The sequence below is a fragment of the Rhincodon typus genome, chromosome 31, assembly GCF_021869965.1.
Source record: "Rhincodon typus isolate 14 chromosome 31, sRhiTyp1.1, whole genome shotgun sequence".
NCBI classification, from domain to species: Eukaryota; Metazoa; Chordata; class Chondrichthyes; order Orectolobiformes; family Rhincodontidae; genus Rhincodon; species Rhincodon typus.
In genome coordinates this window covers 3,261,652-3,277,663 of record NC_063362.1, presented here as the reverse complement: position 1 = coordinate 3,277,663, position 16,012 = coordinate 3,261,652, and the positions used below count along the sequence as shown (strand labels likewise).

The 16,012-nt window shown below is 39.0% G+C and overlaps 1 protein-coding gene across 2 annotated transcripts; it reads right to left on the bottom strand.

Moving 5' to 3' along the window:
* Nucleotides 1–2,758: 2,758 nt before the first annotated feature.
* On the bottom strand, nucleotides 2,759–16,012 carry LOC109918475. 2 transcript variants are annotated; one of them, XM_048615048.1, is made up of 6 exons: nucleotides 14,528–14,551; nucleotides 13,541–13,596; nucleotides 7,333–7,435; nucleotides 6,315–6,440; nucleotides 5,153–5,308; nucleotides 2,759–3,921 (listed from the first exon to the last, which is right to left on the bottom strand). In XM_048615048.1, exons 2-6 carry the CDS (start codon nucleotides 13,553–13,555, stop codon nucleotides 3,146–3,148), a joined length of 1,176 nt encoding a protein of 391 aa, XP_048471005.1. In that variant the 5' UTR covers nucleotides 13,556–13,596; nucleotides 14,528–14,551; the 3' UTR covers nucleotides 2,759–3,145. The 2 variants fall into 2 exon arrangements, with proteins under 2 accessions (XP_048471005.1, XP_020373999.2); XM_020518410.2 differs by lacking the exon at nucleotides 14,528–14,551 and adding an exon at nucleotides 15,866–16,012 and having other exon boundaries at nucleotides 2,859–3,921.

Here is a 16,012-nt window from a genome sequence, read left to right as displayed (position 1 = left end):
TGTCCACTGATCATCTTCATTCTACCCATGAAGGTATTTGCACTGTTTACTGTGGAAAGCCTCTGTCCAATTGCACTGAAAGCAGCTTTACCTAAGCCTAGGTTCTCGTAAACGTTTTGCATGTCTTTTTTCTATATACCGTATTGCATTTATATTTAATGCTTACTACTAGGTAAATATTTATCCACCTGTCAGGTTATCAGTTACTAAATTTAATATGGCCTTCTCTGTTGCTAGTTTGAGGATATATTGCTACAGAAAACTATGTCGAACATAACTTGAAATTTACTACCTTCTCCTGTGAGCTAGTTTGCTTATTCCAATATCCATGAAAGTTAAAGCTCTCCACTGAAGCCAATCTGCCTTTGCTACATGCTTGTCTAAGCTCTTCATTCATACATTTTACCACTTCACAGCTTATACAAATCCTACTATTGTTAAATCTAAGTAGTCATTTGGTAGTACACAACGTAAGTATTGCTGAACAGAGAGACCGCGGAGTCCAGGTATATAGTTCATTGAAAGTTGCATCACAGGTAGACAGAGTGGTAAAAAAGGCATTTGGCACACTTGCCTTCATTGCTCAGACCATTGAGTTTAGGAGTTGGGACATCATGTTCTGGTTGTGCAAGACATTGGTGAGGCCACTTTTGGAGTACTGTGTACAGTTATGATTGCCTTGCAATAGGAAGGATATTGGTAAATTGGAGAGGGTACAGAAAAAAATTTACAAGGATGTTGTCAGGACTTGAGGGTTTGGGTTATAAGGAGAGGCTGGATAGATTTGAACTTTTTTCACTGGAATGTAGGAGGTTGAGGGGTGACCTTATAGAGGTTTGTAAAATCATGAGGGATATAAATAAGGTGAAAAGCAAAGCTCTTTTCTCCAGGATGGGAGAGTTCAAAACCAACGGGCATAATTTTAAGGTAAGAGGAGAAAAATCTAAAAGAGATGTTGAGGGGCAGTGTTTTCCACCAGAAGGTGGTTCGTATATGGAATGAACTATCAGGGTAAGTTGTAGATGCATGTACAGTTACAACATTTAAAAGACGTTTGGACACGTACATGAATATGAAAGGTTTAAAGGAATGTGGACCAAACGCAGGTAAATGGGGCTAGTTTAGTTTGGGAAACTTCATCAGCATGGATGAGTTGGACTAAAGTGTGTGTTTGCATGTTGTGTGACTCTATGACTTTATTTTGTCAAAAGCTTTTCATTTTGCACAGGTGAGAACGTTTTACAAGAATACAGATTCAAGGGGAAAACCAACGTTTGCCTGGTATGAGATAAGAATGCTGACTGTATACCAAGTAGACTCTGATTGGAAGAGATTTTGCCATGGATAATGTACCCATTAATGCTGATTGACAGTTTAAATTTTGAACCAGGCAGGTTGACTTCGTTTGGTCGGGCCATTGCCCTGACGAAAGAACCAGTAAAGGGCTGTCACCTGTGTTGAGTTGAAACAAGTGCTGTGAAATAAGTACATCTTTTTGGCTGCAAACAATAAAGTATTTGTTGTAGATTCCAGTACATGCAGTTGCACCACTCTACAAGCCTGAATGACAATCCTAAATAGGCTTTCAATTTGAAATGGAGTTTGTATGAATGTCCTGATCTGTGCAAGATGATAATCCTTCAACAAAATGAGTTTTTTTTTCATTAGCCCTTACTATTAAATGCCTTTCTATCTTTCTACCCATAAATCTTCTGCTGTCTGCTGAGCTTTCATTATATTATTACTTTGATTTCATTCTTAATCACTAAAGTTTCTCCCCACTACTATTTTTCTCATCTATTTTTAATGAACACCTTTGGCCTGATACATTTAACTTCCCACCCTGGCTGTCTTGTAGTCAATGGCTACCATGTCTTGTTGTCCACTTGTATTTGTGCCTGCTATACATTGTTGGTTGTTACATAGTTTACGCATTTGTACCAAGAATGCATATCTGACCACAAATTCTAATCTGTCCTGCTCTAATGCTTTTCTTACTTCTCTGTTTTAGTTTAATTACTCATGTTCAAGATCATGTATTTAAAGGGGTAGTTGATTTGTTCAAGAGGAGGCTGTGTGAACATACATGGATGAAGTGAATAGCAAATCATGCAGCTAGAGTTCAATGAAGTGCTCTTGACAGCTTTCCCGTAGTGCTTAGCAGGTCACTCAGTTGTTTTCTCAACTTGTCATGCTTAGCTCTATAATGTAATTTGAGGCTTCTCTCATAGAAATAGTGAGAAAATCAGGTGCAGAAACAAACCTTTGCCCTCTTATCCCTCTTTGCACCCACCTCTTTGAGTTCTGATCACACCTATTTGCCATTTTTGATTATACTATTTTGACTCTCCTCTATTTAGAATCATTGTCCTCTTGATTCTATTCCACTGTTGGCACAATTTTGCACAATAGGAATAGAAAAGAAAGAAGTTTATGAAACATTTTCATTTCATACTAGGTACAATCAATACCCCAGGATCTTTAGGAAAAACAGATGAAAGGGAAAAGTGACAAGTTGAGACAAAAAGTGGATAGTCCCTGACCGATATATTTTCCTGAGATCTCCATGTGTAGAGTATAGAGCATACTTGGATGAAAATCTACAAGTACAATTAAAATGTCATAGGTAGACTGATGCAAAATATTCAGCTCATGGATTCATTAAATTGAAAATAAAATCTTGGATTCAAGAACTGTCTGATAATGTATTTGTCTTACACAATGTATCACGCAGTACTCAAACTTCTTGTTAGAGAGTCCTAAACATTTATTACAACAATACATGTACTTAGACCAGGTCATCTCAACAACCCATTGATAATATGCATTACATACAGAATATTTTCAAATATGATAGGTTTACTGATAGTCATGCAGTATTAAATGGTGGTAGCATTTATTTGAACTGCAACATGCAAGAGTAAATTGTGAAAAGCAACTCTTGGAGAATTGAAAAGAAATGAAAATACAGAAGTCAGATTGAAATGTGTACATGTTACAGGAAGCAAATACAACATGAAAGGGGTTCCCCCAAAAAGAAATGTATTTATTTGTACTTTTTTTGTTATGCATTCTTAATGAGGCTCAGTACTCCTGCTGATAACCTATTCAAGGTCTGTCTCATGAGCCTTATTTGTATTTTACTTTAATTTGGTGTTACTGGGAGTTGCTTTATCTCTGGTTTTGTCACTGTTTTATTTGAAAGATTACAAGTAATATCCCTAAGGTGGATGAAGGACACTGACTGGTTCGAAGCAAGTTTTGTCAGAACATTGACCAGTGCACCAACATGCTTGGTAATTTGAACCAAGTTAGATTGTGAATTTGTTTGTAGTTGCTTCAGAGTGTTCTCAACCTGTGTGAGACCATTCTTGATGCCTTTGACATCAGCCACCCCAGACTTTAAGGTTTCTTGAATGCCAGTCATTCCAGTCTGCAATACATTCTGAATATCTACCATGCCAGTTTTCACTGTACCTTGTAGGCCTACCATTCCAGACTGAATAGTAGTTCGAATACTCGCTAGCCCAATTTGCATAACATTCTGCAAGCCTGCTAAGCTGGTCTTCGTAGAGTTTTGTAATGCTACAATGGCTGTGTTCCCTGCCTCCTGCAGCTTTAAAGACTCTTTTGGAAATGCTGGATCAATTGTTTGCATCAATGTCATCAGTACTTCTGTTATTGGTAAAGAATCCTGCCCACGCCCCAATTTTGGTTTCCCTGTAGTTGTTTCTAGAATTGGCTCTTCTTTCCGGAATGTGGCTGCTATTTCTGATTTAGGAACAGGTTTCTTCTTTGCAGTTTTATTTCCAAGTATCAGTGGATTCCTTGTGTCATCCTGACTTAAAAATTTAATGATGGCATCATTGTGGATAATTTCGGACTCTGTCGTCGGTCTTGCTTCATGATATCTAGGATCACCTAGATGAATTTTAAAAAACAATTGTGACCAGAGTAATATGAACTTTCATGGTGGTGTTGTCACAGCATTAATAGTGCAAGCATTCATGAAAGTTTTGGAATTAATAGAACATTGCAAAGACATCATTGTTAATTCCTTTTGGTGTCAACTGTGCCAAAGTTGGAGTCAGAAACTTGTTGGTTCAAGTCCTGGTTCAAGTCCATAAATATGAAAAAAAAAGCTGACATTCCAGTACAGTTTTGAAACAGTTCTGCACTGTTGGAGGTGCCATCTTTTGGATGAAAAATTAAGCTGAGGCCTCTTCTACTCTGGAAGTAAAAGATCCCATGGCAGTATTTTGAAGAACAGGAATATTATTCCAAGCTATGGTCAGTATTTCCCAATCACACAAAAATTATAATGGCTGTAAAGCTTTGGATGTCCAGTGGTCATAAAAAGCCTCGATAGAAATGACAAGCCTTTCATTGTGAATATTGGTAGCACTATACCAACCAAGTTCAGTGGTGATGAGATAGGCTAGCAGCTTTCATTTATACATAAAACAATGAACAAATAAATGTCAAAGTATAACATTCCCAACAGGGCAAGGAATCCTATTTTATAGACTTTATTCTTGAATATTCCTTTTAAAACTTTTGTGAATTGCATCACCTCAGATTCTACAATATATAATTTTTGGATTGGTGAATATCAAACTCTGTTGCCTCCATCAGTGAACTTGACTTTTAGTTAGTAGTATAGTGCAGTGGGGCAACCTGTTCAGGTTCTGAAACCCATTGAAAGAGGGGCTTTCAGCTTCACCTTTGAAGCCTGAAGTATTTGTGAAGATCCAGGAAACTTAATTTTTGACTTAAGACTAAACTACTCATTTAACAGTTTTAACTTGCTGGATTGTAAATTGTGGATTGGATTGCAGCCAAAAGCAGTTTCTTATTGGGACTGCTCCACTCATGTTTTCTTAGGACTGTGCTAGTAAGATAAACCTAAAATTTAGCTGTCTGAAACAGCTTACTTCTGTATGCTAGATAGATGCTGGGACCTGAGATGATGTACTCCAGTTGGCTTATGTGTTCCATGTGCATTTTCAGTTATGGAGTTATTAAAAACAAATCACGCTCAATTTCCATGAATACCAAACCTTGTTACCACTCAGATATTGAAATCAACATATGCCTGGCCTGAAATATTGCTTTATTCACTTGTGAAACAGTTGCCAACCTAGTATCATACCTTTGACATTTCTACTTCTGTTGAAAATATGTGGCGTAGATTTTGCACACATGTGACATCCATCTTTTGTTTTTGCTAAGCAAACGTAGCCTTCTTTGCAGTCACACACTGCATTCTGAGTTTCAGTGCATTCCCGACGTGCATAAAGTCCCAGATCTGCAACAAAAAGAAATCAGTAAAATTTAAATAAGTCCTTTATCACCTTATAACAGTTTTGTTGGATGCAGAACATAAACAGTAAAAAGCTGCTCCTTAATTTCATCAAACTGTATATGATTAATGAAACTTGAGAAAGCATGCAATTAAAAATCATTATATTATTGCTGTGTTAACATAGAAAAAATATTTTTACATAGCCTTGAACAAATGTTTTTCTCAGAATTGTTAATTAACCCACCAAATTCTCTAATTACTGCTTGTGTAGTGGATCAAGATAACTGAATATGAATAACTAGACAATTAAGTTTCAGACTTCTTTGGCCATATTGGAGGAACTAATAAAAATTAACGGTAGACTTGAGTTTCTGTATAAGTCAGACACATGGTTAAGTGCCTGAGACATCTGAAGGCAGGTTTGATCCACATGCCTCAGGGGCCATGGATAGGGCAAGGAAGCAAGACCTAAATCAGTTCCAGCTTGAACTGGGAACAAACTCCCGTGCAATTGAGATCAATCTAATCCATACTGTCTTCGAGGCAATTGAGCTGACCACAAGCCAGGAAATTCAGTTGCTGTGACAACATGCACTTTTACAAGAACATAGTAGTCTGGAACGATAGATAGTGATAGTGGAGGCTTCAATTTTCTTTCCATACATTTGGCTGACCAAGAATCTCTCTTTTCTTAGCCCTACCAATTACATATTTTGGAAGGATTTACAAATTGATACACAGCCTGTTTGGCAACATGAACATACCTTCTGTGGCCAACAACTCCTAAAGTAAGTTTAATCTGGAGTTTCTGGTTCAGAGGTGGGATGTCACAAGACTTCTTCAACCCCAATACAATACAAAAATACCTTTGGACAAAAAAATCTAGTTCTTTGTATTAACCTTTTTTAAAATATACAAAGAACACAAAGTACTTCTTGAAAGAAATTTGGAAATCAGTCCACTTTGTTCAGATCACAGTTGTTAGAGGCAGCTATTACTAAATGTTTACCTGGGTTGCAATATTTACACTTCATACACTTTTCTAAACCATTTGGACGGTCTGTGAAAGCTCCACGAGCACAGGGAACACATGTAGTTGGTGATACTGATGTACAGTGTTTAGAAACACGAGCACCTAAAACCAAAAAAAAATCAGTGTGATACCTGTGAATGTGATGCTGGAGATACAGAATTGAAATGGTTAGCTTCTCCTAATTTCACAGCAGAAAATCAAATAAAACAGCGAAGTACATCTTACAACAGAAAATGTAATCAGAAGAATATCACATTCTCCAAAGAAAACGGTACCCACATCCATCAGAGGGATAAATGTAAAATTGGATGTAGCTCCTGACTAGGTCACTGATGTAATTTTCCTGGTAACAAACAGAAAGTGGCTTTGGTTATCTGGGAAAAGATTCAAGCCACAGGAGTTGAAATAATAACTACAGATTAAGTGAAGATGTAATAACAATCACTTTTAGTTGGTTGTGACTTTCAGGAGAAAAATTTGGAGAGCAGGTTGGGAAAATAATAAGAATGAAAGGAGTTTTTTTTAAAAAGAGTTCTTATAGAGCTATGATTAGAATTCTCTGCCATCAGTTACTGCTTACACAAAATCTATCAATTGTTTTTAAAAGGGATTGGGGTGGGGGAGGGTGGTAAAGAAGTGGACTATTAAAAAGGTGTGATGACTGATTTTGACTAGCTAATTTGTGGAGAAAAAAACACCAAGGTACACCTGGTTGTTTAGGTACATGTGCTGCAGCATTCTATTGTTCCATCAATATTACTTTGGACAATTCCCTTAAATACATATCTTGAAATGGTAACAAGCTCAGCAAGCAAGCCAGTTTTGCGTAAAAGTTTTAAATTATTCACACAAAATTTGCTGAAGGGATGAAAGCCTAATTTATTACATAATTATTATATTAGCAATATCATGACATTGCTACTTGTTGAAATAGCTGAATACTTAACAGATGTTTCAGTAGTTACACTCATTTGTAAAGGTGGTTGTCTCTCACCTGCTTGACACATGGGACAGCATAGACCCTGAAAACCATACTCATCTGAGCCACAGCCCATCACCAGTTGCAAGTTAAATATCAACACGAGGACACAACAAATCTAGATGGAAACAAGACTCCATTAATAAATATACTCCTGTGTAATGTGAATTTAGGAGATTGAATAGTGACATTCCCATAAAAGTAGAACATGGGGCTTACAAGGGCATTTAGGACAATAAATAGCTACCAATAATTAATGTCTGCTGAGGTTGTAGACTTGCTCGCTGAGCCGGTGTGTTTGATTGCAGATGTTTCGTCACCCTGCTCGGTAACATCGTCAGTGTGCCTCTGGTGAAGCGTTGATGTTCTGTCCCACTTGTTATTTATATGCCCCAGTTGCTGGGTTGGTTGGCATCACTTCCGGTTCTGTTTTTCAGTGGTTTGTACATCGCATCCACTTCTATGTGTTTTTGATGGAGTTCCAGTTGGAATGCCAGGCTTCCAGGAATTCCTTGGCACATCTCTGTTTGGCTTGTGCTATTATGGATGCGTTGTCCCAGTCGAATACGTGTCCTTCTTTGTCCGTGTGTATTGAGACCAGTGAGAATTGATCATGTCTCTTGGTGGCTAGTTGGTGTTCATGTTTCCTTATTGTCAATTTCTTCCAATTTGGCCTGTGTAGTGGAGAGCTTTCTGATGAAGGGTCTAGGCCCGAAACGTCAGCCTTCCTGCTCCTATGATGCTGCTTGGCCTGCTGTGTTCATCCAGCTCTACACCTTGTTATCTCTGGCCTATGTAGTGTTTTTCACAGTCCTTGCGATTATCTGCAGTCAGACACACTGGCTCAGCGAGCAAGTCTATAACCTCATCCACAACCTGAGCTACAAATGTTCTCAAAATCTTTAATGACTATTACTTAGTTTTTTATACAACTGATTTTTGTGTCCTAAAGTAAATTAATAATTCAGAAAAAGGCTCCAATAATTTTGTTTGTTAATTTAACTTGACATGTGGGGCTGAATTTGGAGATGCCAGTGGATCCAGATATTGAGGCAAGTGGTGTGGAATTTCATGACTCGAGCAAACATTCTGGTTTTTTGTTACCACTCCACACCAAGCCATTTTGCTGGAGACAAGATTGGGGTGTGGTGGGGGTACCCAACTGCATGCAATTGATAAAGAATTTCCCTGGAATTTTCCAGTCAGCCTCCAAGTCCTCAGAGGTATCCAAAAACAGCACCACTTCACTGGAGTACACTTATCTAATGGCAGGCTGAGGACTCAATGCTCCACGCAGGGTTAGAGGTCCTGCAGAATGGTGGTCTAACTACTCAGAGTATTTTTGTTCCTAAAAGTTAAAAAATTGGAACAGGATACTACTACTTCATTTACCTACCAGTGCATCCTGTTGCTTCTTCAGGGATGAAGGGTCTCCTGTTGGCTTTAATTGGACACAAACCTGTCCTCTGGGCCACTTACTGACTAATTTGAGGAAAATTAGAAGTGACTGTTCCTGATGCAGCGTGGACTCTGACCCCTAGTTGAAACTGATGCTGGAATCCTGAAGACTGCAAGGAAAATTCTGCTCAAGGTCTTTGACAAGTCACTGCGCAACAGCTTACCACAATTGTGAAAAAGGACTTTGAAGAATAGTAAGACGTATTCATGCTTTATATGACAGGATCTTATTGTATACAAGATATGGATTTATGATGGCAAATTTTCATATGGCAGCTATCGCAAGAACTTCCTGTTGGGTGGCCAAGTAGAATTTGGTTTCCTGATTCATTCATTTCTATTCCAATGATTTTATTTACTTCCACTACCCTGATAGTGATAAAATAAATTGGTCACAATCGGTATCCTGATAGCTGATGCCCTCTTCTTAAAATAAGTGCAGACTTTAAAACCACATTTCACAAACTCATGATATCCCATTTTACTTCACAACTAATGAAGTGCAGTCCTTTAACAAAGGAAATGTAGCGACCCATAAACAGAACTGCACTTTATATGGTGCAATGGATCGTTTTAAGTCCATTTGAGAAGACAAACAGGGTCTTATTTGTCTGATCTGATAAGGTGCACCTCTACTAGTACAGTACTGCCCTGGTACTGGACTGCAATATCATCCTGTCAGTTGGGACTTGGACCCATAATCTACTGACAGGTGAGAATCTTATCCCCATGCCACAGTTGACGCCATTCAGTTCAAATAATCTAATGGTGAATGCTCCCTATTACATGTTGAAGCTTACAGCTGTATAGTTGACAGGGAGTGGCTGCTACTTTCTAACTGCAAAATCTTTCCTAGTGTTGGTACACCCACAAGCAGAAAATTTTTACGTATGGATTTATAGATTAGCTGCATTCAACTTGTCTATAACCAAAACAAAATGCAGTATGCCTCATTCCTTCAGAGACATATGCTGTAATTTAGTGTAAAGTTACCACATCCACTTTCTTGGTGACGAATGAGTCATTTATATATTACGCACATTTAAAGGAGGAAGCCTGATACTGAAAAATGCAAAACAGATATCTGCTTTAAACAAGATACAAACTTTTTTAATAGTGACTCTCAAATCAATAACATGATAAAGAAATATCCAGCTCTACCTGTTGGTTTTCATTTTCCCAAGATTGCCCCAATTTTTCCCCAAATTTTGCTTGCCATTTTAACTTTGTTGACAGGGAATCTTCTCAAAACAAAGTTATCAGGCTTTCAAGAAGATTGGTAGCTCAGGTTGTAGACATGCTTGCTGAGCCGGTGGGTTTGGTTGCAAATGTTTCGTCACCCTGCCAGGTAACCAGAGGCGCACTGATGATGTTACCTAGCAGGGTGACAGAACATTTGCAACCAAACCCACCGGCTCAGCAAGCATATCTCCAACTTCAAAGTTAGTAGGTGTATGGACAAATGACGCTTAACCAAGGAAAGCCAGTATAGATTGTGAAGGGAAAATCGCGTTTAGCTAACTTGCTGAAGTTTTTGGAAGAGGTTTTATGAGGGTGATTCAGTTGATGTGGTTTACATGGACTTCCAAATGGCATTTGATACAGTGCCACACAGACTTGTGAGCATAGTTAAAGCTCCTGTAATAAAAGGGACAGTAGCAACATAGATACCGAACTGGCTGAATGACAGGAAAAAGAGTGGTAATAAATAGGCTAGAGAATGACTGGAGAGTTGCCAAGCAGTCAATGGACCCTTGCTTTTCCTGGTATATCATGACCTAGACCATGATGTCCAGTGCATAATTTCAAAATTTCAGATGATAAAAAACTTGGAGGCATTGTCAACTGTGAAGGGGATTGTGAATAACTTCAAAAGGACATAGACAGGCTGGGGAGATGAGTAAATGGGTGGCAGGTGAAGTTATAGAGTCGTACAGCATGGAAACATACCCTTTGGTCCAACTCATCCCTGCCGACCAGGCTTTCTAAAATGAACTAGTCCCATTGCCTGCTTTAGGACCACATCCCTCTAAATCTTTCCTATTCATGTACCTGTCGAAACATCTTTTAAATATTGTAGAAGTAGAATTAGAATTAGATTTTATTGTCATGTGTACTCAGTTACAGTAATACAAGAAAACAGTGAAAAGTGTACATAGTCACCCTTCTACATTGCCATCTTAAAATACAAAGTCCTTATCCAAAAGAAGAAGAAAAAAAAAATCAAGACTTTAAAGTCTTATCTCCCTGGACCTAGCCCTGACCTGGAGTTTCAGACAGCCTGGGGCAAGTTGCCTCTCAGGTCCAAACACTTTCTTCACCTCCTGTCTACTTGTGATGCCACTTTCAAGGAACTATGCACCTGCACCCTCGGTCTTTGTTCAATAACGCTCCCCAGGGCCCTACCATTGACTGTGTTAAGTCCTGCCCTGGTTTGTCTTAGCAAAGTGTAACACTTCTCATTGATCTAAATTAAAGTCCATCTGCCATTCAGTGTCACTATGCTATATAATGATAATTTTGGTGTCATCCACAAACGTACTAACCATGCCTTCTGTATTCTCATCCAAATTGTTTCTATAAATAATGAACAACAGTGGACCCAGGACCAATACCCTGCGGAACACTGCTGGTCACAGGCCTACAGTTTGAACAACAACCCTCTATCACCATGTCTCCTACCATCAAACCAATTTTGTATCCAGTTGGCTAGCTCTCCCTGGATCCCATGTGATCTTACTCACCAGTAGACCTTGCTAATCAGTCTACTATGTGGAATCTTGTTGAAAGCCTTGCTAAAGTCCATGTAGACAACATCTACCATTCTGCCTTCATCTATCTTCACAGTCACCTCTTCAAAAAAACTCTATCAAGTTTGCAAGACAATTTTCCACACAAAAAAGCCATGCTGTCTATCCCTAGTCAGTCCTTGCCTTTCCAAATGCATGTAGACCTTGTCTCTCAGAATCCCCTCCAACAACTTATCCACCTCTGATGTCAGGCACACTGGGCTGTGGTTCCCTGGCTTTTCCTTGCAGCCTTTCTTCCAGCACCTCCCTGTGCTGTTGATGATACAAATATCTCTGCTAGAGGCCCTGCAATTTTTTTCCTAGCTTCCTACAATGTCCTGGAATATACCTGATCAGATCCCAGGGATTTATCTACCTCATGCATTTAAGACCTCTAGCACCTCCTGTTCCATGATGTGGACTCATTTCAAGACATCACTATTACCCCGCGTTCCCTAGTTTCTGCATCTTTCTCCACGGTAAATATATTAAATATTCGTTTAGGATCTCACCCATCTCCTATGATTCCACACATAGGTGGCCTTGTTGATCTTTAAGGGTTCTATCCTCTCCCTAGTTCTCTTTTGCCTTTAATACATTTGTAAAATCTCTTTGGATTCTCCTTAACCTTATTTGCCATGTCCGCTTTTTGCCTCCTGATTTCCCTCTTAAGTGTACTCCTACACCCTCTATACTCCTCAAGGGATTCACTAGAGCCCAGCTGTCTATACTTGACATATGCCTCCTTTCCCTTCACCAGAGCCTCAATATCTGTAGTCATCCAGTTTAATATGAATTAATTAATTTTGCTTTAAAAAATGAAGAAAATATAAAACAATGAGCATACTCTGAACGATGTGCAAGAACAGAGGAACCAGGGTGTATATGTGCATGTCATTGAAGGTGGTAGGGCATGTTGAGAGTGTGGCTAATGAAGCACATGGTGTCCTAGGAGATTGAAAGGACTGCAGATGCTGGAAGTCAGAGTCGATAAAATGTGGAACTGGAGGAGCACAGCAGGTCAGACACCATGAGAAGCATGAAAGTTGATATTTTGGGTCTGGACCCTTCATCAGGAAGATACAGTATACCCCAACACACTTATCACTTTACTGTATGTCAAGAACGTATCTGAACTGACCACAAGACTCCTATGGCCATTGGGCATCACAGTAGCACACAAACCTACATCAACCCTACGCCAGCTACTAACAAGAACCAAAGACCCCTTACCCACTATGGACAGAACCAACACAATATACAAGATTCCATGCAAGGACTGCAACAAAAATTACATTGGACAGACAGGAGGGAAACTGGCTACAAGAATACATGAACACCAACTAGCAACAAAAAGACATGACCAATACTCACTCGTCTCCATACACACAGACAAGGAGAATCACCAGTTCTATTGGGACAAAGTCAGGATCCTAAGACAAGCCAAACAGAGACAAGCACAGGAATTTCTAGAGACCTGGCTCTCCACCAAGAAGCCATTAATAAACACATAAAATTAGACCCTATTTTTACACCACTGCAAAGGAAATCCGGAAATAAGGTAATCAACTCCAATGGACCCCAGAGTTTAAATAACAAGCAGGAAAACACAACAATGCTTCATCGGAGGCTGCACTGATGATGTTACCCAGCAGGGTAATGAAACGTCTGTAAACAAATGAACTAGCTCGCTGCGCCAACCAACCATAGCATGTCCAGGGCATGAACTCAGGATGTTACCTGGTCTGTGACTGAGTTGCAGTTTAGAGAGCGTATTTGAATCTAAGCTCCAAAGCTGATTGTTTTGCAAGAAGTTGTGTGAAAAACATCCAGAAATCCAAATATAACTTGAATATTCATTATTGACTTTTTCATAAAACTAATGGAACCCATAATGGTTCAAAGAATAATTTGACTGTGGTTGCAGTCAAGAAAATAAAGAAAATGTCAATATTTAACTCTACCAACTCACTCACCTCAACACTCCCCATCTTTCATGCAAGTGTTAGGAAACCAGGTGTTAATTCAAACTCTATGAGACAAAAACATAATTAGAATAGTTGCTGTACTGCACTTCACAACTGATTGCTGTGAAAAAAAAATCAGTTTCACAGTGATTGAGACATACAATTGTGTTTAATCTTTGAATATAGTTTTGCTGACCTGCAGCTTTTGGTTTGGAACTGACATTTTTTGTTCTGTGAAAGATAAAGCCTACAAGATGCATTATTTTCAGAACAAACTCTGCAGGTTTTTTGATTTCACCTTACTAAATTATCAAGTTGATTGAATTCAATTTCATAATTTTCCAAAATACCTGGCATCACACTGGCACTGAAATTCAGATATCACATTATTCATTTGTGCTTATTTTTCATTCCACAGTGCCTCCTGCCAATCAATCAGTACTCTCTTCTCATACAATGTAAAACGTTATTCTCCCTCATCCTCATGAATGCTAGACAGAAAGCTTTGACAAATTCAACAATATTCAAATTTTGTCGTTGGGATTCTCCTTAACCCTGCTGGCTAAGGGCATTTCATAGCCCCTTTTAAACCTCCTAACTCCCTGTTTGAGCTCCTTCCTACTTTTCCTATATTCTTCAAGGACTTAATCTGTTTTTAGTTGCCTAGACCTTAAGTATGCTTCCTTTGTTTTTAACTAAGCTGATAATTTCCCATGTCATCAAGGTTCCTGAATCCTGCCATTCCTGTCCTTCATTTTCACAGGAACAAGCTTGTCCTACACTCTAATCAACAGGTCCTTAAAAGACTCCCTCATGTCAGATGTGGATTTACCCTCAAACAGCTGCTCCCAATCAATATTCTCTCATTCTTGCCTAATTCGATTATGCGGATGAGTGCTGATCGTGGAATCTTATAGGACTGAAAGAGGACATTGTGCCTGTACCAGCTGTTTGAGATATTTTCTAATCACCCTGTTCAGAGATGTTATTACATACCTCTACTGCAGTTCAAGATGGCAGCTCACCACCAGCTTCTGAAGGGCAGCTAGGGATAGGTAATAAAATGCTGGCCCAGCCAGTGACACCCACATCCCATGAGTGAATAAACAAAAAGCAGGGAGGACCTGAACCAGGTCCTCCTGACTCAGAGCTGATACGAGCTGTTTGCAAGATCTATTAAGTTGCACTCCCTTGCTCTAAAATTGCTGACAGTTAATTGACCACTTAATTGCTGACAAGTTGAGAAAGTCTCTATTGGGCTTTCTCACCCAGCACTTAATTGGGAAGGTGGCATGAAGGGATCAAGTATCTGTCCAGGGTCAATTTGCCCAATCATTTCTCCTCACCACCTCCAAGTTGTGGAATATTGTGCCCAAATTCTTTGTCCTCTGTTCCTTATTCTTAACCTGAACAAATGCCAACACAGATTTAAAGCTACATTTGCAACTTAGGAGAAAACATTTTTAAAAATAATTAACATGAACTTAACAAATTGTTCTTCAATAACCAAATGGAATTAGTAGCCTGGTATCAGAGATATGTTCCCATTGTCAGGAACACTGGAACAGTAATTTACCTTGACTCTTTGCTGCTGAAAACTTTATCTAGTCTTTTGTCAACTATGAACTTGATTATTCCAGTCCATCCCTTTGTCATCCTTAACGTTCCGCCAATTTGTTGAAAATGCAGCAAGCTATGTACTGCCTCACATCAACTTCCACTCATTAATTATCTGGGCCTGCAGATCTATTTTGGCTCCTTCCTGCAATAAATTGAAACCCCACATTTCCATTTTCAAATCCCCCACTCTCTCACCCTACATTATTTCTGCAACATCCTGCAGTGTAACCTTAGGTCCTCTCATTTTTGCTGTTTTATATATCTGCACTCCAATCTGTTGGTTCACTTTCTACAACTTGCTCCCTAAACCATCCCTGTACCTAGACACTCTCTTTCTTTAAAAATCTTCTCAACATCCCTCATTTAGACCTAGTCATCTGATTTTTTTCAATCGCTTTATTATTTTCAAAGTTTTTACATCAAAAGTGCTACACAAGTCACTACTATAAATTCACTCACTCTCACCACCTTCAAACACATGCAAGAAATTAGTTTTTGAAAGGCCCCAACAAGAGTGTGATCATTCTCAAAGCAATTGATGGAACCCTAGGAACCAACTAAGTCTATTTTTCAAAGTTAAAGGTTTTGTGGCTCAATGGCAATGTCCCTACCTCTGTGCCAGAAAGCACACAGTTTAGGTCCTGCCTACTGCAGAGGTGTGTCAGATATGTCTGAACAGGTTGATTACAATATCTACTTTTAAAAAAAACTTACTCATCCTGATAGGCAGCCCGCCCTCTTTCCTCTAGGTCAATTATCCTTCCGCTTGAGATCAACCCTGCACATGACATCATGGTACAAATGCCATTCGATCATACTTATAGTGAGATGACACTTCAGAGGAGCACCAGGTCTATTTTA

Coding starts and splice junctions, on each gene's coding strand:
- LOC109918475 (XM_020518410.2), bottom strand. Junction 6,441..7,332: donor CTGTCCCATGTGTCAAGCAG/GTGAGAGACAAC, acceptor TTTTGGTTTTAG/GTGCTCGTGTTTCTAAACAC. Junction 3,922..5,152: donor CAGAAGTAGAAATGTCAAAG/GTATGATACTAG, acceptor AAATTCATCTAG/GTGATCCTAGATATCATGAA.